Raw genomic sequence first — 27,673 nt, forward strand, 5'->3', positions numbered from 1 at the left:
AACAGCAACATTTTTCACTGTTGTTTAACCGGATTTTTTCGTTCACAATATAGTTATCATTTAAAACATCCTGCTCATCAACAAAGAGAAAATCGTTCGATCAGCGGTTCCGCGGACTTTTTCGTATGAATTTCTTATCATGTGTACAGGGCATAAGGGCCGATTAACACCACACCACACTGTGCATTCCCCTGCAGTGTGATTTTTCAGCCCATTCTTTTAAATGGGCTGAAATTGCACCGGATCGCACAAAAAATAGTGCATGCACCATTTTTGAAAAATGCACCAAGCACCATATCACGTGTCTGCCTTCTAATTATGCCCCAGTGTTACCACCCTATAAATTACCAGTAGGGATTACAACTGGCTGTGACGTTTATTGTGCTATCAGTGGGATATCCACCATGAGAAATGCTATGCGGATTTCGGTGGAGTACATGCATGTAGATAGGAAGCGGTACCATGTGATCTGGTGTCCAGAAAGCACTGCGTTTTCAAACTGCGTTTGGAATTCCATCAACAATGTATTGATACCCGCAGCAGATCACAAAGGTAGTGGGTTTTGAAAGGGGTGCAGGAAATGTGCATGGAACACGCCTTTCCCGCATTGCGTTCTAGTGTGAACGAGCCCTAAGAGATGTGCCTGTGCTACATACAGTATCCAGCAACTACTGAACACCTCTGATATGGGACATTAACCACTTCCTGCCGGCGCCTCCTGGCCCTTTAAGAGTTTCAGAAGCTGGGAGGCGGGACGGGCGGGGTGGGGTTTAGGGATCATGTGACCGCCGTGACACGTCATCACGGTGGTCACATGATCGGGAAAGGTCCCGATCGAAAGATCAGACCGGGACCTTTCCGTGAGTACCAGACATGTGTGCTGGGAGCGCGCAAGGTGCGCGCTCTCAGCACATATGTTTTTTTTTTTTTAATTGCGCGCAACTGCGCGGCCGCTCGGCATCTAGGCCCAGACGCGGGAGGCCACACATTTGTGTGCTGCCGGCGTGAAGAGGTTAAGCATACCTCCCTACTTTCTAAGATGGGAAAGAGGAACACCTATTAGCAAAAGTATGTAGGCATTGTACACACCTCCTGCCACGCCCCCTTACACAGAGAAATCATTTCCAACAAACAACTGATTTAGACCAACAAGTGCTTTTTTTTTTCTACTACTATTCCATTATATTGGCTTTTGAATTGTACAAATGCAGTTTAGAAATTGGATGAAAGATTTAGCCATATAAAACACTTTTTGACAGATAAATAATGTATTTTCTATACAGGTACTGTATATACATCAGACCAAACCGAGGGACAATTGAGGAGGAAAGAGGGACAGAAGGACTTTGTTTCAAATGAGGGACAGTTCCTTTGAAATCAGGGACAGTTGGGAGCTGATTAAGTTATACTACTGTTTACCACAAATCATAAAGGGACCAATATATAAAACAATCAGATTTTATTAAATTTATAAAAAAAATAGTCCACACATATTAATAGATAAGAGAATTAAAAAAAAAGAGCAAAATACATATATGTCCTTGAAATAGGTCAACACGTTTTGTTGTTTTTTTTTCCACTTCTTCAGGCCCGAAAAGGAGATTATAGCATATAATGGGTTGAGCATAATAGTAGAATGATCTCTAAAAAAGAGAGTAAAACATTAACATAATTTTATTTTCCATAACAATATACCATAATTATATCATATATGCTCAGCGCAAAAATCTATGATCAAATGCAAAAGAATCTAGATGTTTGCGTTTATGTAAACCTAGCATTGTGAATGCATAAGTATTACTTAAAAGTTTGTATCTTACCCCTATAAAAAAATATGTTCAGGGGTGTAATTTATCTAGAAACTTCAAAAATCATGACAGTGGTGCCTGAAAACTGTGCCTGTCGTACAAATCACAAAAATCCAGTCAAGCGGGTTTGCGAGATTGTTAATCATTAGCTAAATGTAAGTGGGTTATATCTCTAGGCCGAAGTTCCTTTCTTTGTAAATTGTGAGCTGTGGTTGCGGAGTTTGGAATAAAGCTTCCCTAGGTATCAGCAAAGGAACCTTTCACCTGTATGCAGATATCAATCTGGTGGTGAAAGAGTGCTTTCACCCACCATAGAGGGATGAAGAGCGGGCCATCCTTCTTTTACTCATTGGTCACCGGTTAGTAATCCCAAGAAGCTGTGGGTGCTCACACTGCAGTTCACAATAACTTTTAGTCACTGGTCACACCGCTGTGATTTAAAATTGCATGATTTGTGTGCAATTTCAGTGCAATTTCTGAAGACTTTATTGCTACTTGTGAAGATTTGCCATTTCCATTATATTTTATGTATGTGAAATCACAACAAAACTAAGTAATGCAAGAACTACTTTAGAAATCGCGCTGCAGCAAATCGCACATGTTAAGACACTGACATTCATTAGATGCGATTTCAGGTGCGATTTCAATTCAGTATGACCGGGCAATTACTGCTAGCCCTAGCAGCTAATCCACCAGTCAAAAAAAATGTTGGATTGGTTACAGATAATGGATGTGCATTCATATCCCAGTACCTGTGGTACTATATGCAGAACTCTAAAGCACACCATACATAACAGAAAATAGTCAATCGTGTTGACTTGCTTTGAGGGTTTTTTTTCTTGGGAGAGTGCATGTGATCAACACTGTCCAGACAGAGGGTCAGGGGTCCTGCATCTTCCTAAAGCAGAATAAAAACTCCTCCTAAAAGATTAACCAGTGCTTAGCTGGACACTGATAGAAATCACAAGACTGCTCTAACTGCTGATTAGAAAAGGTATTTAGCGGTTTATATTTACTAAAATGATTGCATTTCCATATTATGTGTACTGTGGGAGACCAGATATAGTGAATGCAGGGTCCAGGGTTTAGTAACACTTGACTAGGGTAGTTCAGATACACCCGTTGACTCTGCACACTAGAAAACTGCCCCCCATTACCACCCCCTATTTCCTTAAATAAAGACACCAACACCCAAAATGGAGTAAATGGCTGAATCAGCCTTTTATTAAACCAAAACCATAAATAACAAGAAAAACATTCACAGTTATAAACAATCCAGCTCCAAGAACAGTTGTGGATCCTTGACGACACCTGCTCACACCATTTTGGAGTCCGTGGTACCACAGGACTCCAAACCTAAGATAGGTCCCACCGTTTTACCAATGTGCTAAATTTTGGACCCCCGTCAAGGACCTCAACCGCACCCCACCTCCTCCAAACCATGCAAACCCAATTACCAAGGAAGGAGGGAGGGACGTTCCACTGATGATTTCCAGCTTACAAGTGACACCCTTCACTCTGCACCACCAACCACTCTCTCTTCAGCTCCTCCCATCATCCCGTTCTCTCCTCCAATCCACTAAGTGTTCTCTAATTTCATATATCAACAGCTACATTTAAGCCTATCCTGCCACGTTTTCCTTCCACCCTGTCATGTATTCCCTATGCTTAACCTCATCTTTCAAAGCTCTGGGCATGTCTTGACTAGGGTAGTTCAGATACACCTGTTGACTCTGCCCACTAGAAATCTGTCCCCCATGACCACACCCTATTTCCTTAAATAAAGACACCAACACCCAAAATGGAGTAAATTGCCGAATCGGCCTTCTATTAAACCAAAACCATAAATAACATGAAAAACATTCACAGTTATAAACAATCCAGCTCCAAGAACAGTTGCTGATCCTTGACAACACCTGCTCACACCATTAAGCTAGGTTCTATCCTCAGCCGCCAAACATTGCCTTGGGGTCGATCCTAACTGACCACATTCTAAACTGAACCAGACCAACTGGAGGACTCCTGAGATGGATTCCAGCATTTTACCAATATACCAAGTTTTAGACCCCCGTCAAGGACCCCAACCGCCACCGCGGCACAAGTGTGACACCTTACACTTGTGCCCACCGCCAAACCCGAAAGGCCCACTGGATACCATCTTGCAATCATAAGAAACACAAATCTGTGCCTACAGCGTTAAGATGTACTCCATCCCCTTTAAGGTACAGCCCTGAATCCTTCTCCAATTCCACATGCCAAACCACAAGGCCACCATTCCTAGTTACGAATCTGTCCGCCTCCTTATTCACCTTTATATGGGCCTTATTTAATTGCTCCACAGACCTGGCTCCATGCCAGGAAGTGTGGACCACAATGTCTGACCACACAATGATCATCTCCGGAAAGGACAACCGAAGTCGCAGGAAATCAAATTTCACATCCCTAATGAGCTCTCTCATGGAACTTAAACCCAAATCATTGCCCCCTGCATGTAAGACCAGAATGTCCGGAGGACTATCCAGATGGACAAATTGATGCACCTCGGGCACCACCCGCTGCCAAAGCGTACCCACTACCTTAATCCATCTAACCTTGCCCTGGTCTATGGGGACGCTCAGCTGCCTGCCATTGGGCCTGATATCCGCCCTCTTAGCCCCCAGAATACATAGGAATGTCCGAGTATCCAGATGAGACATTGCGGAGGATCTGTAAAGAAAAAAGGGGATATCTGTGCCTAACCAGACCGTAAAATCTGCAACCAACTACATTAAAAAAAAACCCAGAAGACACACAGACAGAAAGAAACACAACATGCCCACCTCAAGGTGAGGTCTGACTTATATTCTATACCACTTGGACTTTCACCTGCCAATTCTCTTAACCACTCCCTTAGCCAGACCCCACCTTGAAGCCTCAGTGGCTGCCCCTATTCGGAAGGAATGGGAAGAATAATCCCCACTATTCAAACCTGCTGCCGACAAACATCTACGGAAAACAGCTACAAACAGCAACACAGTTGTGTTGTGAAAACAGCAACACAGTTGTGTTTCTTTCTGTCTGTATGAAACTTAGACAACAATTAACCATCCGAGTGTAGGAAAAAGGTCCCCCCATTTCGAGCCGCACCCGCAAGAACTGCTCCACTGTGAGGAAAGGACAAAACCACGGACCATTCCCCCGTAACAATTCAACCTTTTCTCCCTTGCCACCCTGGTCAGTCTTAGATCTATGTATCCAAATCCCCAAGGCAGAGGCTGAACAGAAAACATCCCCCACCTGCAGGCCCCCTGAAACCCGACAGGACAGGCTCACCAGCTCGCTAATGTGGAAAGCACCAAAAAAAGCCACCAAAAGGCAGCCCTGAACAGAATCACTTCATAAAGAGAGAGACTGGATCCAAACGGTCCAGCCCCGATCCCAGAACTGAGAAGGAAATAGGCCATCTAGAATCGCAAGTACGACGTCCCTTACGGTAACCCCGCAGGGCCTGACGCACCACAAAAGACTTGCTGAAATCAGTAGAGCCCAGCAACATAAATAAGAAGACAAGTTCTGCCAGCTTACAATCAACTGCCGATGCAGAGACACCCTGTAAAAATTTACAGTACAAAATACAAAACTAAGGAAGACATGTCCTCCACTCCGGTGCCAACACGCAAAGCACGTCCCACTGAAAATGAGACAAAACATCTGCCACTTGGAAATTCCTGGGATGTGTACAGCATAAAGAAAAGTATTAATTCTAAGTATAATTCTAAGTATTAACTCCTAGATTGTAAGCTCGAAAGAGCAGGGCCCTCGAACCCCTCGTGTATTGTTTTGTTACTGTATTGTCTCAAGTTCTGTCCCCCACTATAATGTACAGCGCTGAGCAAACCTTTCTGGCGCTATATAAATACTGTATAATATAATAATAAGAATAATAATAATTCACAAACAACTCAAGACCAAGTAATGCAATAACCTAACCACAGGAGGGGAAGACGCCGATATGTTATTAATTGCCAATACCACCCCCATGTTGTCACAGTGGAAGCGCACTCTATTGTTTCGAAAAGCCTCCCCCCATATTTCCACTGTCAAGACTATGGGAAAGAGTACTGGCACTCTGCTCGCTGCAGACCTTCCACTAGCTCTGGGCAACGCAGATGCTCCCTTCCGCCCAGCATGATGAACACCCTAAGCGCTCAGTCTCTGACCACATCACAGCTCCGGCGCCCGGCTTTAAGTCATCACCTCGCAACCCACTCTCCGCTCCGGCATCCACGTGGGCAGCCCTAGGCCCCTGTTGAGGCGCGCAAATGCAGTCCCCCGACCGCTGCAACACAGGTGCAGATAAGCCTGCACCACCATGCCGCCTCCCACGTCCTGCAACAGAAGGGCCACACCAGGAGACAGGCCGGCACCCGCCAATGTCCTCTTCCCGCTGGGTCGACCCACCGACCAGAACATCGCCAGTGGATCCAGCCACCTGCTCAGGGATCCTGATGACCGAGGAGGGGACTGAAGATGCAGAAGTGAGAGTCCCCTGCTTCTGGGCTCTGCCTGTGATGGGGATACCACCCGTGGAAGCTGGCAGATGCTTGGCAGGTGGACCTGGAGGGTCCCTACTAGAACTCCCAATGTGGCGCTGAGCCCGGGGGGAGAAATGTCTGAGGAACTCCGGAGGACGAGACCTCTGAGCCCACGTGGTTGCAGGCCCTGGCTGTGGTGAACCTTGCCTTACCTCCTGCAGAGAGGCTGCAACTTGCCTCTGAACCCAATCCGGGCCATGTACTGCAGCCGCAGCTTGAAGCTGGGCTAAGAGCTGGTCCAGTCCACTCATTGTAGTATTCTCTGTGTGTAGAAACGCATGACACATCTAGACAGACGTTCCAGTGACCATTTCCAGCTTCACTCCTCCCCACCAACTACTCTCTCTTCAGCTCCTCCCATCACCCTGTCCACTCCTAAAATCCAGTAAGTGTTCTCTAATTTCATATATCAACAGATACATTAACCCTATCCTGCCACGTTTTCCTTCCACCCTGTCATGTATGCCCTACGCTTATTCTCTTCTTTCAAAGCTCCGGGCATGTCTTCAGGTCCCGTACACAGGGGCTGAAAATCAACTGGTTCAGCAAGAACCAGACGAATTCCAGTCCGTGAGTACAGCTGTCTAACAAAAGCTGATCTATAACCCACTCCTCTTCCCAAAAAACTATATATGCCAAAAGTGGAGGAGGAAGGAGGACATAACGCGGAACTTCCCATTTTGGGTGAAGTTCCGCTTTGAACATGTGCTGAGCAGCATTGACAAGGCAGGCTGAAATTTCATATTAAAAAGAGTATATGAGAAACTGCTTTTCTGACATGGGATAGAATAATTTAGTGCAGGGGCAGGCAACCTTAAAGAGGTGGAGATCTACCTGAACAACATGGGCGAAGTCAAAGATCACCGGGCACAGTGTCACCTCCTCACACCTGATTTAACCTTTAATTGCCATTCTACTGTGTCGCAATTGTGTGCATTGCACGGCAATCATGGATTTAAATCAGGTGGTGAGGAGGCAACACATTGCTTCCTCAGCACCTGTCCAACAGACTTGGATCACTTTTCAGGGGAGCAGCAGTGCCTACTGCATTTGTAAATGAGCCTTTAGTTGCATTCAGAAGCAGCACCCTTAGGGCTCGTTCACACATAATGTTGGGGGTGGTAAAACCATGTGGTTTAATCACTGTTTTACCAACCCAATCCCTATCACCTTTAGCTACTGAGACAGCAGCCAAAGGTGTACCCATGCCACAGCAGGAATTAAACCTCCTGTTGCTTTTGATGGGTGCTAACACCTGCCATTCAGGACCCATTTAAGTAATCAGGGCCAGTCTGCAAGCGGCCGGCAACTGCATGCTTCTGTAGCGTCCAAGGGGTTAAGGCAGATGGTGAGAAAGCAACACAATGCTCCCTGCTTTAACTTGTTTCCTTTACTGCACAAGGTTGCAGGGCACTTGCAGAGCTGCCTAATACTTGAATGGATCATGCTTTGCAAGTGCCACACCCTCCAACCATGAGCGTATAACTCCTGCTGCAGCTTTGACATGTGTACACCCCTGGCCACTGCAGCTAAAGGTTGGGGAGGGAGTGGTAAAAACACATCTTAACCACTTCAATACCAGGCACTTTTACCATCTTCCTGCCCAGGACAATTTTCAGGTTTCAGCACTCTCACAATTTGAAGGACAATTGCGCGGTCATGCAAAACTGTACCCAAAGTAAAATGTTATCATTTTGTTCACACAACTAGAGCTTTTTTTTGGTGGTATTTAATCACCGCTGGGGGTTTTTTTTTTTTTGCTAAACAAAAAAAGACCAAAAATTAAAAATAAACACGTTTCTTTGTTTCTGTTATAAAAGTTTGCAAATAAATATTTGTTCTTCATAAATTTAGGCCAAGATATACTGTATTTTTCGCTCCATAAGATGCACCTGACCATAAGACGCACCTAGGTTTTAGAGGAGAAAAACAAGTAAAAAAAATATTCTGAACCAATGGACTGCAGACACAGTACAGGAGATGACCAGAGACTGCGGACATAGTACAGGAGATGACCAGAGACTGCGGACACAGTACAGGAGATGACCAGAGACTGCGGACACAGTACAGGAGATGACCAGAGACTGCGGACACAGTACAGGGAATGACCGGAGACTGCGGACACAGTACAGGAGATGACCGGAGACTGCGGACAAAGTACAGGAGATGACCGGAGACTGCGGACACAGTACAGGGGATGACCAGAGACTGCGGACACAGTACAGGGGATGACCAGAGACTGCGGACACAGTACAGGGGATGACCAGAGACTGCGGACACAGTACAGGGGATGACCAGAGACTGCGGACACAGTACAGGGGATGACCAGAGACTGCGGACACAGTACAGGGGATGACCAGAGACTGCGGACACAGTACAGGGGATGACCAGAGACTGCGGACACAGTACAGGGGATGACCAGAGACTGCGGACACAGTACAGGGGATGACCAGAGACTGCGGACACAGTACAGGGGATGACCAGAGACTGCGGACACAGTACAGGGGATGACCAGAGACTGTGGACACAGTACAGGGGATGACCAGAGACTGTGGACACAGTACAGGGGATGACCAGAGACTGTGGACACAGTACAGGGGATGACCAGAGACTGCGGACACAGTACAGGGGATTACCAGAGACTGCGGACCTTTGGGGAGGGAGGAGGAGCGGGTACCTGAATTTGACAGGTACCCGCTCCCACTTCCGCGGAGTTGTCCTCCCTTTATTGTGGACACCCGGCTGTGACAGCCGGGTGCCCACTGCGCATGCGCGAGAAGCGCTGCGCTTTGTGAATGGCCCGGTGTCTTCTGGGACCTGTCATGTGTCCCAGAAGATGCCAGACCATGCACAAAGCCCAGCTCTTCTCGCACATGCGCAGTGGGCACCCAGCTGTCACAGATGCCGGGCGGGAAGATGCCGGCGCGGGAAGACTGTTCAACGCTGGACCGAGGAACAGGTAAGGTCCTGCTGCACAGAAGAGCTTAGCGGCTGGCCCGATATTCTAACACGGTGGCAGAAATACCGTACTGGCTGCTCCATATTCGCTCCATAAGACGCACTGACATTTTCCTCCCTTTTGTGGGGAGAAAAAAGTGTGTCTTATGGAGCGAAAAATACGGTACTCTGCTACATTTCTTTGGTGAAAATAACCCAAATCAGTATTTATTATTTAGTCTGTAGAAAAGTTATAGAGTTCACAAACTATATATCTGAAAATTGACCAATCCTGAATTACTGACAGCCAATCTAATTTTTTGAGGCCCAAACATTTCAGAACAGTACAGATATCCCCCAAATTACCCCTTTTTGAAAAGTAGACAGTACGACGTATTTCATAAAAAGCATGGCAAGTTTTTTGAAGTTGTAATTTTTTTGTCATAATTTTTCGGAAAATGAAGAAATTAATAAAATGATGTTCACAATTTTTTTTACATACTGTCACCAGTGCAGTACAGTGTAAGCATATAACTGGTGTGGCGGTGATCAGGGAAAACTGACTGGTGACAGTACAAAAAAAAACTAGATAATTTGTTTTAAATTTTTTTAATTTTTCTTAAATTATTTTCTCTTTTTTTAAGATTATTTTTCATATTACACTATGACCAAAGTAGTATAATGTTACCATAGTAACAGTGTACTACTTTTGGGTAGTGGTCAGTATATATATATATTTTTTTTTTTTACACAATTTGATTGCTTATAGCAAATAATTGCTTTGCTATAAGCAAGCATTTAACTGAATCAAATTGTTTCATTCAGGTTTTTTTGTTGTGATTTGCTGTGATTGGCCACGGCTAATCACATGACACAGACGGCCTGCAATTGGCCCAGACTGTGCATGTGATCACTGTGACCATTCACAGCTAGACACACTTGTATACAATGGATGGCATGAAAGGATGCCATCCATTGTATACAACTGTCATGTGACCTGCTGTGATTGGTCACAGCAAGTCACATGCTACTGGCAATGGGGCCGGTACACAATCTGTCATCGGTCATGTCCAAGGTACACAGCTGGTGACAAATCTCGCCACAGCGCGGCTCTGCTGGCACGTGCAAAGCGCGATCCAGGAAGGACATCATATGACACCCTCCCGGAGGGACGAGATGTTCGCCTGACCATCATTTGACCGTAGGCTGGGCAGCAAGGGGTTTAGTATGGAATTTTTACCACCCCCCACACTGCAAATGTAAATAAACCCTTACTGTTCTGAGCTCCCTCTAAGGCTGTTTTCACAGTGATGTGCTGCAGCTAACCTGCACCACAGGTGCAGTGCAGTGCATCTGCGACTTTCCTGGGATAGCTGAGCTTTGCCATAGACTTCTATTCTATCCTGCACGTGTGGTGCACTTTCTGAAAGCGCACCAAAACTCCTGCATTCAGGATATAATAGAAGTCTATGGCTAAGGACAGCAGACCCGCATATAAGCTGCAGGTACCCGTGGCGTGGGTAAACCGCAGCGCATCAGTGTGAAAGCAGCCCTGTACTATTATGCCCAGTGTATTGCTTTACACTGAACTGAAGATCCCTTCTTCCTTACTTCTGGCACTACTCTGGAGATAGCTAGCCAGGATAAGAGGTGGAGTGCAGTTGGTATCACTCTGTATGGGACAGGAGCCAGCTCTACAGAATCATTGGTTTATGTAGCTCTTGCTCCCTACTACAGCTGTTTACAAGTAGTCCCTCTGCATTGCACTGTGGATGGTGGCTCTGTAAGCCCAGACCGCGATCTTTGAGTCATCTGGCTGTGATCTACTGGTTGCCGACTCTGATTTAGGGCATGACTAGAATGTTAAACTTCTATTATTTTTTTTGCCCTATCGTTATGATATTATGTGCTATTGACAGGGTCAGAATGTTCTCAATTAAAAAAGGAGTATACTTTCATCCGTTCAACTTTGCTAAATTAGAAATTAAAGCCAGGGCTTTGCACATGGTATTCAACACCTATTTGTTCTATAATGCTTGCAATACGAACTTTGCCCTCCAATGAAAAGCTTACAACTAGAAAGAATTTTTATTGCAGAAGAGATGGTATGTGAAGGTTTCCTATCTTCTTCCTCACAAGATGCTTTAGAATCACAGCTCAGTGTACATTCTTAGTGTACCCCTACCCTCATAAGGTCCACTGTGTTGTGGGTACTCCTAAACTTCTCTCTGTACAGCCAGGCAACAGGTATTTCTCACACAGACATGCATCCAAGAGCCCGTGGGCTTGGATAGGGAAATAGGGGGAACTGAGGAGGTGAGTAGTGAGAGGTGTACTTCTGCTTTGAAATTTCCATTGTGCCCAATCAAGATTTTTGAAAATGTTTAAGCTAGTTTGTGGAAAATATAGAAACAATGTAATGCTGTTTATACTGTATATATACATTCTATAGTTAATTTTTTTAAATTAAAATAACAAATATGTCATACTTACCTGCTCTGTGCAAAGGTTTTGCACAGAGCAGCCCAAATCCTCCTCTACTCAGGTCTCCCAAAAAATGCTCCTGGCTCCCCCCCCCCCCGTCCCTCCAACTGCTCCCAGAGCAAGACACTCAGAACATGGCTCAGCCCTGCCGCCTGCTCACTGGTTTTGATTGATAGCAGCAGGAGCCAGTGGTCTCCATTGCTGAGCCTGAGCCAATGAGGATGGAGAGAGCTGAGAGAGCCTGGGGAGGGAAAGCTGCATACTGAAGGCATAGAATGCATGAAGGTAAAAATCCTTCAGTCTTTAGAAGCACTTTAACATGTAGACTTAGCAAACGTAGTGAACTGGCCCTGGATTAATAAAGCAGAGACCTTTATTATTTTTTTTATTATTTTCACCTTGTCATTCAGTCAGTACTGCAATTCTAGTCTTAGCATGTCAAGGATAATCATCATTGTTTATCAGGACAACAGAAACAAGATAAAACCATAGAACTTCACCCTTATCCTATATGCCATATGATAGATGGGCATGGTTCTGTATTCCTCAAAGATATCTAAATGCAATATAACTGATAACCGCCTGTGCTGTTGGCCTTTTCTGGCTATTATCAGCTTACATGGTTTCTGGTAAAATCAACCAGGGCTTTTCAGTGGGAACGCGGGGGAACACAGTTACGACACCTCCAGCATTGAATGTATGTAATGGCAAGGGATGCTGGGGTGTGCAGGAGGGTCTATAGATGCTGGCTGTCAGGGGATCTATTGTTGTTGGGGGTGAATCTCTTGATGGGGGATCTATTGTTACTGGAGTGGGTCTATTGCTGCTGGGGGGTGGTTATGTTCCTGGGAGTGCTTTTGTTTCTGGCAGCAGGAGATTCTATTTTACTGCTTTTTATGTTATCTTTAGCAAATTCTATACAAATGACTTAACAAAATGATACTTGGTTCTGTTTTCACTAAAAGGGGTGGTACTGGTAGGTGGTGGAACCAAAGGATGGTGCTCGTAGGTGGGTGGGGGGGGCAGACACAAGGGGTGACTTGGAAGGGGAGAGTTCCTGCACCTATTCTCTGAGAAAAAAAAGCCCTGTGATCAAGAGATAAGCTGGCCATAGATGGGTAGAATTTTGAATGAAAAGTCTTAAACAAAGAATGTTCTAAGACACTCCATTAATTTTTGTAATCATTAGTGAGTCAAATTGACATTTGTTTTTGATCGCAATGAGAAAATTTTAAAAAGTAGGAGGGACAATTTTTCTCAAACAAATTTCTTACAGTGCATGTGGTTTTCATTCATCCAAAATCCAAAATCAAATGTTAAAAGCAAACAAAATCTTTATTTCATTTAAATGTTCAGAGAATTTTTTAAGTTCTTTCCATCTATGGCCAGCTTTACTGTTTGAGCTTATCAAACAAATTTTCAGGGTTCGGATCTGAACCTGTAACTCCTGAGGTGTCTGGCAGTAGCACTTCTCACTATGCCACCTTTGATGCTGATTAGCTCCCTTCTGATCCCTTGGACAATCTTGCCTTGCACCTTGTTTCTGTGAACCTTGATTTTTGTGCTCCTCCTATGAACATCCTGATTTAAGCCATGTTTCCACATTTCCTGTTTGCCAAATTATTATGCTCTTTTCAGCCAATTTCTCACTCCTTTCACTCCTGCTGCTGTCCATATCTTCACTACCACCTGTAACTGACCTTTGGCTTGTTCCTCGACTAAGATTCACCTTGGTCCCAATCTGCAACTATTTTTTATTATTCTTTTGCTTGTTCTTCAATTAAGCTTCTGCCTCTTCTGCTTGATTCCAATCTGCAACCATTTGTTATCGCCCTTTGACTTGTTCTTCAATTAAGCTTCTGCTTGATTCCAATCTGCAATCATTTGTTATTGACCTTACCTTTTGTTTTGTTCCTCAACGACGCTTCTGGTTGATCCCCACCTGCTACCATTTGGTACCAACTTTTGGCTTGTTCTTCGACTATGCTTTGGCTTGATCCCAACCTGCAACCACTGGTTATCGACCTTTGGTTTGTTTGCTGACTACGCTTCTGCTTGATCTCTACCTGCTACATCTGCTACTGGACCCCAGCTTGCTCATCTCTTAGTAGAGCAATCCTGACGACCATAAACTGGCACGAGCATGCCATAAACTCATCTCCACCATCAGGAGCTCTGGTGAAGACCCCATGCCTCAGGTGAGCCCACATCATCCGCAAGGGTGACCTGCTTGTGTACGTATCTTGCTGGTTGATGAAGGACTCTTCACTGCTAAAGCTACATCACACAGATTTAATAAAGTAAAATAAAAGGAGACCATATAACATAAGTTCATTTTTTAGGGTATACATATACTTTAGGTTTCTTGCACACATACATAATTTATTTCCATTAGAGTCCCAAGGCCTCCAAAGTTTAGATTCATCACTCGTACTCCCGTCACACGCCACTCTGGGGCAACCCAGCCCTTCCCCATCTGTATACGATACGAATCCAGTGGTGTGGGCTCGATATGGCATTACAACGTTGCATCATATTATGCCTAGTGGCGTCCTGCTCCCTTTTGACAAACTCAAGTGTAACCATGGCTTGCCTAATAGAATGTTCATTCGGTTTTTACAATTGCGTCATGCAGTGGCCGGTCAATTTCCTTCTCCACTGACCGTTCAGACGGATCCATTAGAATGCTTGTTGTTAATAGAGGATTTGCCTAAGCCATTATCCACTCTACATTCCTTGTTGATACCCCTCTCTACCCCTAGGATGTAGGTGCTTTTTGATAAGTGGCATACGGACCTCAGACAGTGATTGGGAGGATTGTCTTCTACAGTGCCTCCCTACCATGATCTCAGCCAAGGACTGCTTCATACAGCTTAAATTTATCCACAGAGTATATTATACTCCACTTGGCAGTGATATATCCGGATAGATCGGCCACTTGTCCTCGCTGTGATATGGAGGTGGGCACGTTTCTTCATATGTTTTGGGACTGTTCCAAACTTCTCCCCTTCTGGGTAGGGGTGCTAGCTACCATTAACGCTGTTAGTACACTGTCTGGTCCCATAATTGGATCCAATTATTGTGTTGCTCAGTCTTTTGGACCTCGAGGAGACATCTAAGCATAATCGCCTGTTTGTCTTCTATGCTTTTTACTATGTCTGGAGGGAAATTTTGTTGAAATGGAAACAGTCGGCTCCGTCGACAGTCACGGGCTAGTATTCGGCAATCAACAGGGTGCTTCCGCTACACAAACTTACTTTTATGAGCCGTAATTGTCCAGCTAAATTTGACAAAATATGGGTTAGGTGGGTGGAGGCTCAAGGCCTAATGGTTTAACCATTGGTTTATTCTCCTGCGGGTAGGTCCAGTTTGTGATGTTTATTTGCTTGGTTATTATTTATGCTTATGATTTGCCTTTTGCCTTTATCCTTCTTTCTTCTCCCCCCCTTCCTCTTTTCTTTTTACCCCCTCCCCCCCCCCCTCAGGGGTTTTCCTTCTCTCCCCCCTTTTTCTCTCTTCTCTCCCTCAAACATGCAGATCTGGGCCTCCTCCCCTCCTCCACCCCTCCCCTGTAAAGCTCTTTAGTTTCTGGAGAGGTAGGAGGTCTCCAGAAGCCCTGACCTGTTAGAGCCCCGCAGCCTGTCCTGAGTTAACCTCACTCTCCAGACTCATCCCTAGGCTGCTACTCAGCCTCTGACTAAAAAGAAAAAAAACACCCCATCTGGCTAACCTGGAGGGCATTACACAAGCATACAGTGTGATCTGCACTACAACAAGCATAGCTCATTTTTCAGAATCCATATCAATAGTGAGATCTGCACTGCAGCATTCACAACTTTCTCTATAGTACCCATGCCACAACAACAATCTGCACTTCAGCACACACAACCTACTTTCTGGTATCAATGTTGCCAGTAAAATCTGAAGTTTCCTGTACACACAGAGCATACCCCAGTATTCATGCCACCAGTGGGATCTGCACTCCAGTGCACACAACTCACCTGAAATGCAAGTGAGTAGCCACTGAACAACTGTGATACCAGTAGAAGAACCAATAAATCAATCTATAAATAAAAATGATGTATATATTCATAGTTTGTTGACGCTATACCTTTCATATAAACCAATCAATATACACCTATTGGGATTTTTTTACCAAAGATATGTAGCAGAATATATTTGGCCAAAACACATTGAGAGATTAGATTTTTTTTATAGGATATGTTTTATAGCAGAAAATAAAAAATATTGTGTGTTTTTTTCAAAAATGTCAGGCTTTTTTCATTTATGTAATAAAAAATAAAAAACCCAGAGGTGATCAAACACCACCAAAAGAAAGCTCTATTTGTGTGAAAACATGATATAAATTTTGTTTGGGTACAGCATTGCATGACTGCACAATTGTCAAGTAGCACAGTGCCGCAAAAAATGGCCTGGTCGTAAAACCTTACAGAGTGGCTATACAAATTTTACTCCCCAGTAACCATGTCTCTATTGAGACCTGCATTCCTGCACATACCTCATCTGTGTTACCAGTGAGATATCCATACAATGAATAATATTTGCATTCACAGCTCAGTCTCCATTATCCATGCCACTAATGAGATGTGGTCTCCAGCAGGTCTCTAGTCATTGGCCATACTGTAAGTGAGAGAAATCAGCACTCCAACAAACACTTGTTAGCTTATTCTTCATTATCAATGGCCATGCCATGCCATAAAGTGGAACTAAAGGGTGAATGCTTACCTGTCCAGGAAAAGAGCAGCCCAGCTGATAGGCCTGGTAGGAGCAGCCATTCCGGAAGTGGTACAGGAGAGGATTTAAGTGCATACACCTGCACCCCCTGGGTGGATAGGGGAAGGAGCACTCTGGTGGGAAACCAGATTTGCCAACTGCTAGTGACTGTACACCTTATTTAGCAGAACAAGAGCCAGATTTCCTGCTCAGAAAGAAAACCTTCAGATTGTTGGGTGAAGAGGAGTTCATCTAGAGTCTGGGATAGTACAACTGGAGCTGTTGGCTAGCGCTCCAACAGAGATTGTGTCAGAGAAGAGAAGCTGTGAATAGTTCAGAAAGTTGTCCACAGATTTCAGTTCCCTTGGGCATCCTATACACCTCTTTACCCCATCCAAGTGTAATCCCCTCAATAAGACAACAAAACTAATGCTCAAGGCCTGATTTCTGTCTGTGGATGAAATCAGTGTGGAAAATGCCAACTGACTGGCTGTGCAGGACTATAGGGGGACCCAAAATTCATCAGCAATCCCTAATGGGGTAGTGCTACACTCCATTTTGGGATTCATCTCCACCAACCCACCTTTCATTCTCCAGGTATTCATGTCAACAGAAGGATCTTCCACAAAAGAAACAACTCAGTTCTTGGTGAGCTACAGTGCAATTCAGTACAAAGTGAATTGCAACCAGACATACAGCTGCAGTGCACTGCAACACATCTGTGTTAAAAGTGTGTCACAAAGTACAGCTATATATGCTGTGCTGCATTTAAAACAATGGTGCAGGTCTTTTGTATAGTGCATTGAGGTGTGTTGACAGACCATTCATTGTGAATAAGCTGCTTGATGCAATGTGTCTCAATGTGTGGAAATGTGTGTGTTGCAGCATGCCAGCACACTCTGTTTCAGTGTAAATTAGCCCTTTTACTGGGTCATAGTTCTTCTATCTGTTCCCAACTCTTCTTCACTTAGTAGTAGGTGTAGTAGCACACCTCATCCTCCTTTTTAATTTATTATAATTCTCCTTCCATGTAATCACTGAATTAACTGAAATATTCACATGGTAGGAAAACCCTTGACCAACTTGTACTGACCATGACAGAAACATTCAGTGTTAAAATTCAATCTATTGGTTACTGATTAACATGAATTACTGCTGTGTAAGACATCCTGTCTGCTTCTGAAATATTTCATATCAAAAACATTAAATAATAATTATCAGATTTGTTAAATTCAGGTATACATTCTATTGAAATGTGGGAAACATCTTTTGAAAACCCAAATTTATCAATTCAATTACTTAATTGGCTGTGTAAAGTTAGACATACATGTTTTATATATCTTCATCCACACTAAACAGCATGTTTGCAACAAATTCCCTCCTGGCTATTGTATTCTGACAGCTGGTATTTGCGGCTGTCAGAATACCCAAACAGAAACTGCATCTGATTGGATACAGTCACTGTCTGACCGACAATTTTCCGCCTAGGTCTTTTGACCTAGGTCCTTTGACAAAAGTCAGTAGATAAACAGACTTTTTGTCAAGCCACGTGGTGCTGACATGGCCAGCTACACCTCGAATTTAGGTGAAATGACCAGAAATCGGCTGAGGAAGAGGCTGAGCAAGGTGCTGATCTAGGCTTCTGGGTGGATCTCGACCAAAAAAGCTTAGGTTATATTTCTCCTTTAAGTGTAAATGTTAGTGTATATTTAAAATTTGAACCACCGGAGTACCTTTAGTATTTATGCACTTTTGTGCACATTTTCTTATTTTCAATGAAAACTACTCAATATTGATGAAAATGTACCTATACTGACTTCTAAGATCTGAAACGGTCTTTGGGACCCTGTAGAAGCACCTTCAGTTGTGTGTATGCATCTTCTGTTTATTTATACAACAGATTGTTGTGGGTGCACCAAATCCTCATGCACTCTAGTATGCAAATTGCACTGTTAGCTTGTAAACGTAAGCTCTTTCCCACCAAACCTCCTCTGATGGGATGGAGGACCTCTAACATGAAGGGATGACTCTGATATGATGGGAGGACCTCTGATGTGAAAGGGACTCCATTGTAATGGGGTGACTTCTGATGTGATGGAAGAATCCATGTCCCAGGCTCAGGCTTATCATACGTAACATTTACATTTTTAACATTTTAATGCATGGTACTTTGCTAGCAAGATGAGTAGGGGTAACTTTAGAGTAATACTAAACACAGACTGTTTAATTTACATTATCCCTTCTCTTGGTGGATGATGGTACTGTAATTATTTTAATAAAAAAAAGACATCTAAGTACCTTTTTTTTCCCTTATCATTATACAGCTGTCACATGACCTAGCTCTTTTCCAGCCTGTCTGTAGGGAAACAATGGCAGGAGTAGCTTCTAGTGCTCTGCTGCTGGTCACATGTTCAAAATAAATAAAAAGAAAAAATAGTCTTTAGGATCCAGAATAAAAATAAATAATGAATATCAATATACTCTTTTAAATTGTCATACAAATATTTATTTGAAATCAAATCTTTAATACTTTTTGGCAATAACATGACGTGGGCGGATTTCTGTCTGTCATAGGCTGTGACACACCCCTCCAGTGTGTGTCTTTGAACAGGAAAATATAGCCTCCATCAATCAAGATGTAATATCCCACTCCACCCCAATTGTATTTAGCTGGTTAGTGGGCATGGAGGAGGAGGGAGGGAGTGTGCTATAATTTCCCACTGTGTATATATCCACATGTATGACTGTCAGGGATCGCGGCTCCGGAAACCGGGATCGCGGCGCCTTCCCCCGCGCATGCGCACTGGCGGCAGATCACGCCGGGACACAGGCACTAGGTCCCGGCGAGCCGTGGCTGACAGGACGCCGTGCATGCGCAGTAGGAGCCGCGGGCGCGCTTCAGGCGTCCAATGACAGCCGGCGGCGCGTCCTAGCCGGCCAATGACAGTGCAGGGCGCACTATTTAAAGATGCCGTGCACTGTCACAGATTGCCACAAGGTCTATCTGTGATTCTGAGTTCCTGCACCCATCTAGTGACCCTGATTGACCCTGACTACGCTGCCTGCCCCTGTGATTGACCCGGATTGCCCTGACTACTCTGCCTGCTCTTGTGATTGACCCGGATTGCCCTGACTACTCTGCCTGCTCCTGTGATTGACCCGGATTGCCCTGACCATTCTACGGACTGACTTACCCTGCTGATCCTGCGTGTGACCCGACTACTCTGTGCCCGCCGATTCTGTACCCTGCTTACCCCCACGGGACCACGATCCGTTACCACCCTGCTGGGGCCGCCATCCGCTTCACATCTGGCTCTCCCGGTACCTGCATACGTCCCCGGAGGCCTCCTCAGCCACTGTTGGGCCTGCTCAGAGGTCATGACCTGGCCCGGGACTGTTTCAAGTCCATCCCCACCATCAGGGGCCCTGGTGAAAGCACAGCCCGGTGGTCTCTGGTAGGTCTGTCAGTTGGCAGCCTGAGGCACCACCTGGCGGATCATAACAGTGACTCTATAGTTACATGGGCTGCTCAGATGTGACCTGGAGAAAATGGTCGGGAGAGGAATACACTGAAAACTGAGCCTGTGCAGTAGCTAACAATACTGCTCCGCAAAATCCCTAATTGCATTGGGGACATGGACAGAAGGGGGAGAGAGAGAACAGCAGGATTAGCAAGGTTTTTTGCCAAATACAGAAAAAAAATCCCATAGTGACTGAGTGAGTATGAATAGCATGTAATACAGCATTTACTAATGGTTTTTAATGATGTGGGTTTAATGACACTTTAAGGAATTAATGGCACCACCGCCCATTTGATTGGTTTGTAGGAACACATTAGGTTGGGTGGCAGCGCGTGAGGACGCATTTCCCTTAGTTCTACTAAAGGGTTGCACTTTTTGTGTGTTGCAGGAAAGCACATGATTTTGCACATGTTCCTGCAACACAAAGGTGTAAATATAGACTAAACCAAGAATTTAATATCATGACAAAATGATGCATGCAAGAAGTAAATATAAGCACCAGATGGCAATGAAGCCATACCTGTATGGAATGTATTTCCCTACCATAGTGCACCATTATAGATCAATAACATTATATTTGCTGATACAGGTTAATTGTGATGACTATTTGTAAGGAGACTACCTTTGGCAGAAAATAGAAAAATGACTAGTAAATGAGAACACTAAATTCCCCCAAAAAAATTTAAATTAAAGACTTGTTTATTTCTGTTGCCTTAGTAGTTGTGATACAAAATGGCAACAGGTTAGTAAAAGTCTAACTGCTAGTGTGTCAGTATGCATACCTCCTACCTTTCTGAGATGACAGAGGGACACTCTTCAGCACCAAGTTTTTTTGGCAAAGGACACACCTTCTGCCATGAGGCCCATGAAGAATTAATCAGCAAAAAACAACTGGATAAACCCCAAAGCAATTTTTCATTACTGTTTCCTTTATACTGATTTTTTAACAACAATGTGATAATAAAAAGGTTTGTATGAGAAGTTTAGTGTAGTGTAACCAGAGCTTTTTTCTGTCGGAACCTTCTGAAACTCTGTTCCGACACCTGCAGTAGCCCTCTCCTATCAAGTACCCCAGTCAGTTTGCACAGAGAGGGGTAAAGGAAGTTTTCTGTACAGATCACTTCCTCTGTACTAGCACTGGGCACCCTGGGGCTCCTGCCCTCAAGCCCTGGTGAGTGCCTTGGGTTCAGCCCTGAAACTGCCTGTGTGGAGGCAGCTTCTGTCCCTGCCTGCCTCCGCTTCTCAAACACTGTAGCACAGAGTTGAAACAGCTCTGAAACTTCTCCTCAGCTCTGTTCTACAGTTCCCCGATCACCAGACAGTACTGCAATGAGATTAAACAACACAAAAGCCTGCACAAACCATATTGAGTGGTGTCGGTGAGCTGAGGGAGCTGTGAATAAAAAGGGGGAGGGGAGAGAGCTTTGGGGAGATTTTAGCAATGAGGAGACCTGGGAAAGTAAGAGAAGGACATTTGTACAGAGAGGAGAGTTGGGGAGGGGGGTACATTTAAGCAGAGAGGGGAATTGGGAAGGAGGGGATTTGTGCAGAAATGAGAACTGGCAAGGGGGGAGTTGTGCAGAGAGGAGAACTAGAAAGAATGGGAAATTTGTGCAGAGAAAACTGGGAAGGGGGGGGGGATTTGTGCGTAGAGGAGAACTTGAAAGGGGGATTTGTGCAGAGAGAATTAGGAAGAAGGGGGGATTTGTGCAAAGAGAACTGGGAAGGGGGGGGGATTTGTGAAGAGAACACTTGGAAGAGGGGGGGATTTGTGCGAAGAGAAGAATTGCAAAGGGGGGGGATTTGTGTAGAGAGAACTGGGAAGGGGGATTTGTGCAGAAAGGAGAACTGGAAAGGGGGGGATTTGTGCAGAAAGGAGAACTGGGAAGAGGGTGATTTGTGGAGAACTAGGAAGGAGGGTGTGTGCAGAAAGGAGAACTGGGAAGGGAGTGATTTGTGGAGAACTGGGAATAGGGGGGATTTGCGTAGATAGGAGAACTGGGAAAGTGTGTGGGGGGGGTAATGTGTAGAGAGGAGAACTGGGAAGGGGGGGGATTTGTGCAGAGAGAACTGAGAAGGGGGGATTTGTGGAGAACTGGGAAGGGGTGTGTGTGCAGAAAGGAGAACTGGGAAGGGGGATTTGTGGAGAACTGGGAAGGGGTGTGTGTGCAGAAAGGAGAACTGGGAATGAGGTGATTTGTGGAGAAATGGGAAGAGGGGGATTTGTTCACAGAGGAGAACTAAAAAGAATGGGAAATTTGTGTAGAAAAAACTGGGAAGGGGGGATTTGTGCGGAGAGGAGAACTTGAAAGGGGGATTTGTGTAAATAGAACTGGGAGGAAGGGGGGATTTGTGCAAAGAGAACTGGGAAGGGGGGGGGGGGATTTGTGCAGAGAGGAGGACTGGGAAGGGGGGGATTTTTGCAGAGAGAACTGGGAAGGGGGGATTTGTGCAGAGAGGAGAACTAGAAAGAATGGGAAATTTGTGCAGAGAAAACTGGGAAGGGGGGATTTGTGCGGAGAGGAGAACTTGAAAGGGGTATTTGTGCAGAGAGAACTGGGAAGAAGGGGGGATTTGTGCAAAGAGAACTGGGAAGGGGGGGCGGATTTGTGTAGAGAGAACTGGGAAGGGGGGATTTGTGCAGAAAGGAGAACTAGAAAGGGGGGGATTTATGCAGAAAGGAGAACTGGAAAGAGGGTGATTTGTGGAGAACTAGGAAGGAGGGTGTGTGCAGAAAGGAGAACTGGGAAGGGAGTGATTTGAGGAGAACTGGGAATATGGGGGATTTGCGTAGATAGGGGAACTGGGAAGGAGGGGATTTGTGCAGAGAGGAGAACTGAAAAGAGGAGGATTTGTGCAAAGAGAACTGGGAAGGGGGGGATTTGTGCAGAGAGGAGAACTGGGAAGGGGAGATTTGTGCAGAGAGCAGAGCTGATTAGGGGAGGGGGGATTTGTGCAGAGAGAACTGGGAAGGGGGATTTGTGCAGAGAGGAGAGCTGAAAAGGGGGGGATTTGTGCAGAGAGAACTGGGAAGGGGGATTTGTGCAGAGAGGAGAAACTGGGAAGGGGGGAGATTTGTGCAGAAAGAAGAACTGAGAGGGGGGAATTTTTGCAGAGAGGAGAACTGGGAGGGGGGGGGATTTGTGTAGAGAGGAGAACTGGGACGGGGGAAGGGGTTTGTGGAGAACTGGGAAGAGAGGGAGGGATTGTGCAGAAAGGAGAACTTGTAAGGGGGTGATTTGTGGAGAACTGGAAAAAGGAGGGATTTGTGCAGATAGAAGGACTGGGAAAGTGGGAGGGGGATTTGTGCAGAGGAAAACTGTGAAGGGAGGGGGATTTGTGGAGAACTGGGAAGGAGTGTGTGTGCAGAAAGAACTGGGGACGGGGTGATTTGTGGAGAACTGGGAAGAGGGGGGATTTGTGTAGAGAGGAGAACTGGGATGGGGAAGGGATTTTTGGAGAACTGGGAAGAGAGGGAGGGGTTGTGCAGAAAGGAGAACTTGTAAGGGGGGGATTTGTGAAGAACTGGCAAGGGGGGTGAATTTATAGAGATAGGAGTACTGGGATGGGGGATTTGTGGAGAACTGGGAAGAGGGGGGGATTTTTGCAGATAGGAGAACTGGGAAAGTGGGGGGGGTTGTGCTGAAAGGAGACCTGGGGGGGATTTGTGCAGAGAGGGGAACTGGGAAAGGGGAGCGATTTATTCAGAGGTGAGAACTGCAGAGGGCAGGTTGTGCAAGTAAGAGTTGTGGAGGGGGAGGGGCTGGCAGGTTGTGCAAAATGAGTTGAGAGCTGTGGCTTGGGGTGAGCTTTAGATGGAGGTGCGGAAGTGAAATGTGGATGGGGGTGCAGAGGTGAGTTGACAGGAAGGGCAAAGGTGAACTTCCTTTCACTATTCAAGGATGATGATCATATGAAGCCATTTATTATCACATAGTTGTTTGGCTCCTTTTTAAATCATAATGATAAACAGAAATCACCCAAATGGTCATGATCAGAAGTTTACATACCCTGGAATGTTTGGCCTTGCTACAGACACACAAGGTGACACACTCAGGTTAAAATGACAATTAAAGGTTAATTTTCCACATCTGTGGCTTTTTAAATTGCAATTAGTGTCAGCATATAAATAGTCAATGAGTTTGTTAGATCTCACATGGATGCACTGAGAAGGCTAGATACTGAGCCATGGGGAGCAGAGAAGAAATATCAAAAGACCTGCGCAACAAGGTCATGGAACTTTATAATGATGGAAGAGAATATAAAAAGATACCCATAGCCTTGAATATGCCAGTCAGTACTGTTCACTCACTTATTAAGAAGTGGAAGGTTTGAGGATCTCTTGATACCAAGTCATGTTCAGGTAGACCAAGAAAGATTCCAGCCACAGCTGCCAGAAGAATTGTTTGGGATACAAAGAAAAACCCACGAGTAACCTCAGGAGAAATACAGGCTGCTCTTGAAAAGACTGTGTTTTTTTGTTTTTTTAAGGCACACAATATGACAATATTTGAACAAAAATTACCTGCATGGTTGAGTTGCTTGAAAGAAGCCGTTACTGCGCCAATGCCACACAAAAAACTTGGTTATGATATGCCCAACAACACCTTGATTTTTCTCACCAAGCTTTTTTGTGGCATTGGCGTAATATGTATTTTAAATGTAAAAGCTTGTAAAGGTGTATATTAGGATGTTATCCTAAAGAGAAATGTATTTGAAATATTTAATCTGTTATTTTACTTAGCTATGTTAAAGGACAAGAGAGTAATCATTACTGGAGCAAGCTCTGGCATTGGGGAGCAGATGGCTTATCACCTGGCTAGGATGGGATCCCACATATTAATAACTGCTCGCACTGAAGAGAAGCTCAAAAAGGTAAGATCTTTGTGCAGCTCTACTATTTTCTGGCGTTACATTGACAGGGCAGTGAATAAAAAGTGATCTTATGACTGGAGGTCAGACATAGCACTTTTACCCCCTTCCTGCCCAGGCCTATTTTCATCTTTCAATGCTGTCGCACTTTAAATGACAATTGCGTGGTCATGCAACACTGTACCCATATACATTTTTTCATCTTTTTTTTTTCACACAAATAGAACTTTTTTGGTGGTATCTTTTGATAAACAAATGAAAAAAGACCAAAAATGTTGGTCACGTTTTTCTTAGTTCTATTATAAAATGTTGCAAACAGGTAATTTTTCTCCTTCACTGATATGTGCTGATGAGGCTGCCCTGGTGGGCACTGATAGGCAGCACTGATGGGCACTAATGAGGCGGCATTGCCTGTGCCATGATTGCAGAGAGCACCGTGCCATGATGATCACTCCCATGCCCATGCATGGGAGTAACATCATCAAAACCAGGCCATTCAAGCAGCCAGAGAACATAAGAAAGAAGACTGGGTGAAGATTGAAGTGCCAGGATCAGCGACAGCTCAGTGCTGGAGGGCTTCGTTTCACAGGCACGTTCGTAATAATGTGCAATGATGTGGTGCATACTAGCACATTATGTCATCAACCACATAGGGTCCGTTTTAAAAAAAAGTGGAGTTTATTACCACTATTCAAGATGTGGTGGCTGCATTAGTTCCAGGAGATTCAGCCATAGTAAAGCAGACACCTTTGGACAGCAGCGTCGTCAGTCTGGGAAGAGGGTAGTGTTAGATTAGCAGATTTAAGCAGAATTGACTAAAACAAATTGAAGCTGAACTCCAGCTTATACTTTATGAGCAGTTACATCAAACAGTTTTTTTTTTCCTTTGAGATAAAGGATTTACTCAACCCTCTAATTGCTCCTTTGTCTGAAAAGCTCAATCTGTTAAAGTAAGTTGAAAAATAACAGACTTCCTGGCTGAATCACCAGGTGAAAATAAAGGAAAAAGAGCTAAAAAAAGAAAACTAAAGCAGTCATTACATCTAAGAATTGGTGAGCTGCAACTTAATGCATTTTTGTTTTTAAAAGCCATCCCTACCATAATCAAGTGTTCTTGCATGGCAAGACCACTTACTGTTATCTCACATATATATTCTTATTATTATAGCCAAATTTACCACCCTAACTCCTCCCACAGTTTCTAAACTACATAGACAGTAATATACCGAAACGTGCGGATTGTTCCCGATTGGTGTGCTATTACTTTGTGGAACGTTTGGCCGAATGGTTCACGAAATATCAGCGTTTTTGTGGTGAAATTGGTCCCATAGGAATGAATGGCGCAATGTTCAAAACTAGTTATTCTGCCCAGTCCAACCTTTTCACATTTACTCCAGCCACTCCAACCACTCCAACCACACAACAGTTACTCAAGCCTCTCCACCCAGTTACTCCGTCCACTCCAGTTGTAGACTACTGGTGGAGGCAAGAACACTTTACACAATTTCTCCAGAAATTGTAGCTTTTCTAGTTCCATTCTGCATTTATTACAAAGCCAAGTGAGAAGTCTCCCCCAGCTGGATCTCACATAATAAAAAAATAAAATAACATATGGAATTCCCAACAGTGAGTTACCCACTTATTGGCTGCAGTTGGGAACATAGTTAAAGATTTCTCTCTGTTAGGCCTCGTTCACATGTGTGGACCATGATTTTCTGCACAGGGATGCACAGGTGTTATGCTCATTGTCCTGCAGGCACCCTTGTTCATTTCAACTGGAACACAGCGGCTGCATGCACACAACTGAGGCTCCCAATTTAATAGCTGTGGGGGTGCTGGTGCCCCCAAATGCACACTGTTCGGAGCTACTCACCCGCACTCACATTACTGTCAAATTGGAAGCAGCAACTGTGTATGTGCAGGTGCTGCATCCCAATCAACATAAACAAGACTGCCTGCATGTGGATGCCCAGAGCACCTGAAAAAAATTTTCTGTATTTACTATGCTTCAACTTGTGAATGAACAGGAGCCTCTGTACAGAGTGCTTTCTGTTCATTCACTGTCTAGTGCAGCTGAGGCTGCAGATAAAGGGATGGAGGAATCTGTGTCTTCAGTCCCTTTCTCTGTCTCTAAAAGTGAGACATCAGGGGTCTGTTTAGACCCCTGATATTTCACCAAAGCTCCCCTTCAGCCCAACAGCATTGTGAAAAAAATAATAATTAAAAATGTGTAAAAAAAAATAAAACTTAGAAAATAATAAAAAAAAAATTAAGGGCTCATTTACACGCATTCTCTGGCCCATACAGTGTGAATGAGCATTTTTGTTTGTGCAGTTGGAGCCGCCTGTTACTTTATGATGACGCAGCACCTGTACAAGCATAGCCGCAGTTCCTAATTTGACAGGGTGAGTGACCCTGAATGCACTCTGTCTGTCTACAGGGGCCATACACCTGCATTCACACACCTGTCAAATTAGGACCTGTGTTCAAACAGCCACTGCATCCCCATGGCATAACATAGGCAGCCTACACACAGCTCCGGCCACAAAACACTGATTCACATTTTACAGGCCACCCATGTTATTGAGCCCCAAGACTCCGTTCACACACAGAGCTTTGTTTATTAACTCAATACAGTTTTATCTTTTAGATTTAGCAGGAATTTTTTACAACCTGTTATTTTGTGTTTGCTAATAATGTATTTTTAGTAAAAATATCATTTTAATATTTTGGGAGGGTGGGG

The 27,673-nt window shown here is 44.5% G+C and overlaps 1 protein-coding gene and 1 long non-coding RNA gene across 3 annotated transcripts in view; one reads left to right on the forward strand and one right to left on the reverse strand.

The window, feature by feature from the left end:
* The window catches only part of HSD11B1 (hydroxysteroid 11-beta dehydrogenase 1), a 48,015-nt gene that overhangs the window by 3,283 nt on the left and 17,059 nt on the right, over window positions 1-27,673 (forward strand). The window contains exon 2 of the mRNA XM_089668348.1: window positions 24,803-24,933. Coding sequence (XP_089524474.1) covers window positions 24,803-24,933 — 131 coding nt within the window. The remainder of the gene's footprint in view (window positions 1-24,802; window positions 24,934-27,673) is intronic.
* The window catches only part of LOC149470017 (uncharacterized), a 61,044-nt gene continuing 34,815 nt past the window's right edge, over window positions 1,445-27,673 (reverse strand). The window contains exons 1-2 of one of the 2 annotated variants that reach the window (XR_016311455.1): window positions 6,535-6,698; window positions 1,445-1,643 (exon numbers count right to left, since the gene is read on the reverse strand). This is a non-coding gene — a long non-coding RNA (uncharacterized LOC149470017). Of the gene's footprint in view, window positions 1,644-6,534; window positions 6,699-27,673 lie in introns of those variants that run through there. The other variant, XR_016311454.1, reaches the window with a different exon arrangement.

Source organism: Staurois parvus, unplaced genomic scaffold (assembly GCF_062004578.1).
Source record: "Staurois parvus isolate SC_StPar_1 unplaced genomic scaffold, SC_StPar_1.0 ptg000056l, whole genome shotgun sequence".
In the NCBI taxonomy this organism is placed as follows: Eukaryota; Metazoa; Chordata; class Amphibia; order Anura; family Ranidae; genus Staurois; species Staurois parvus.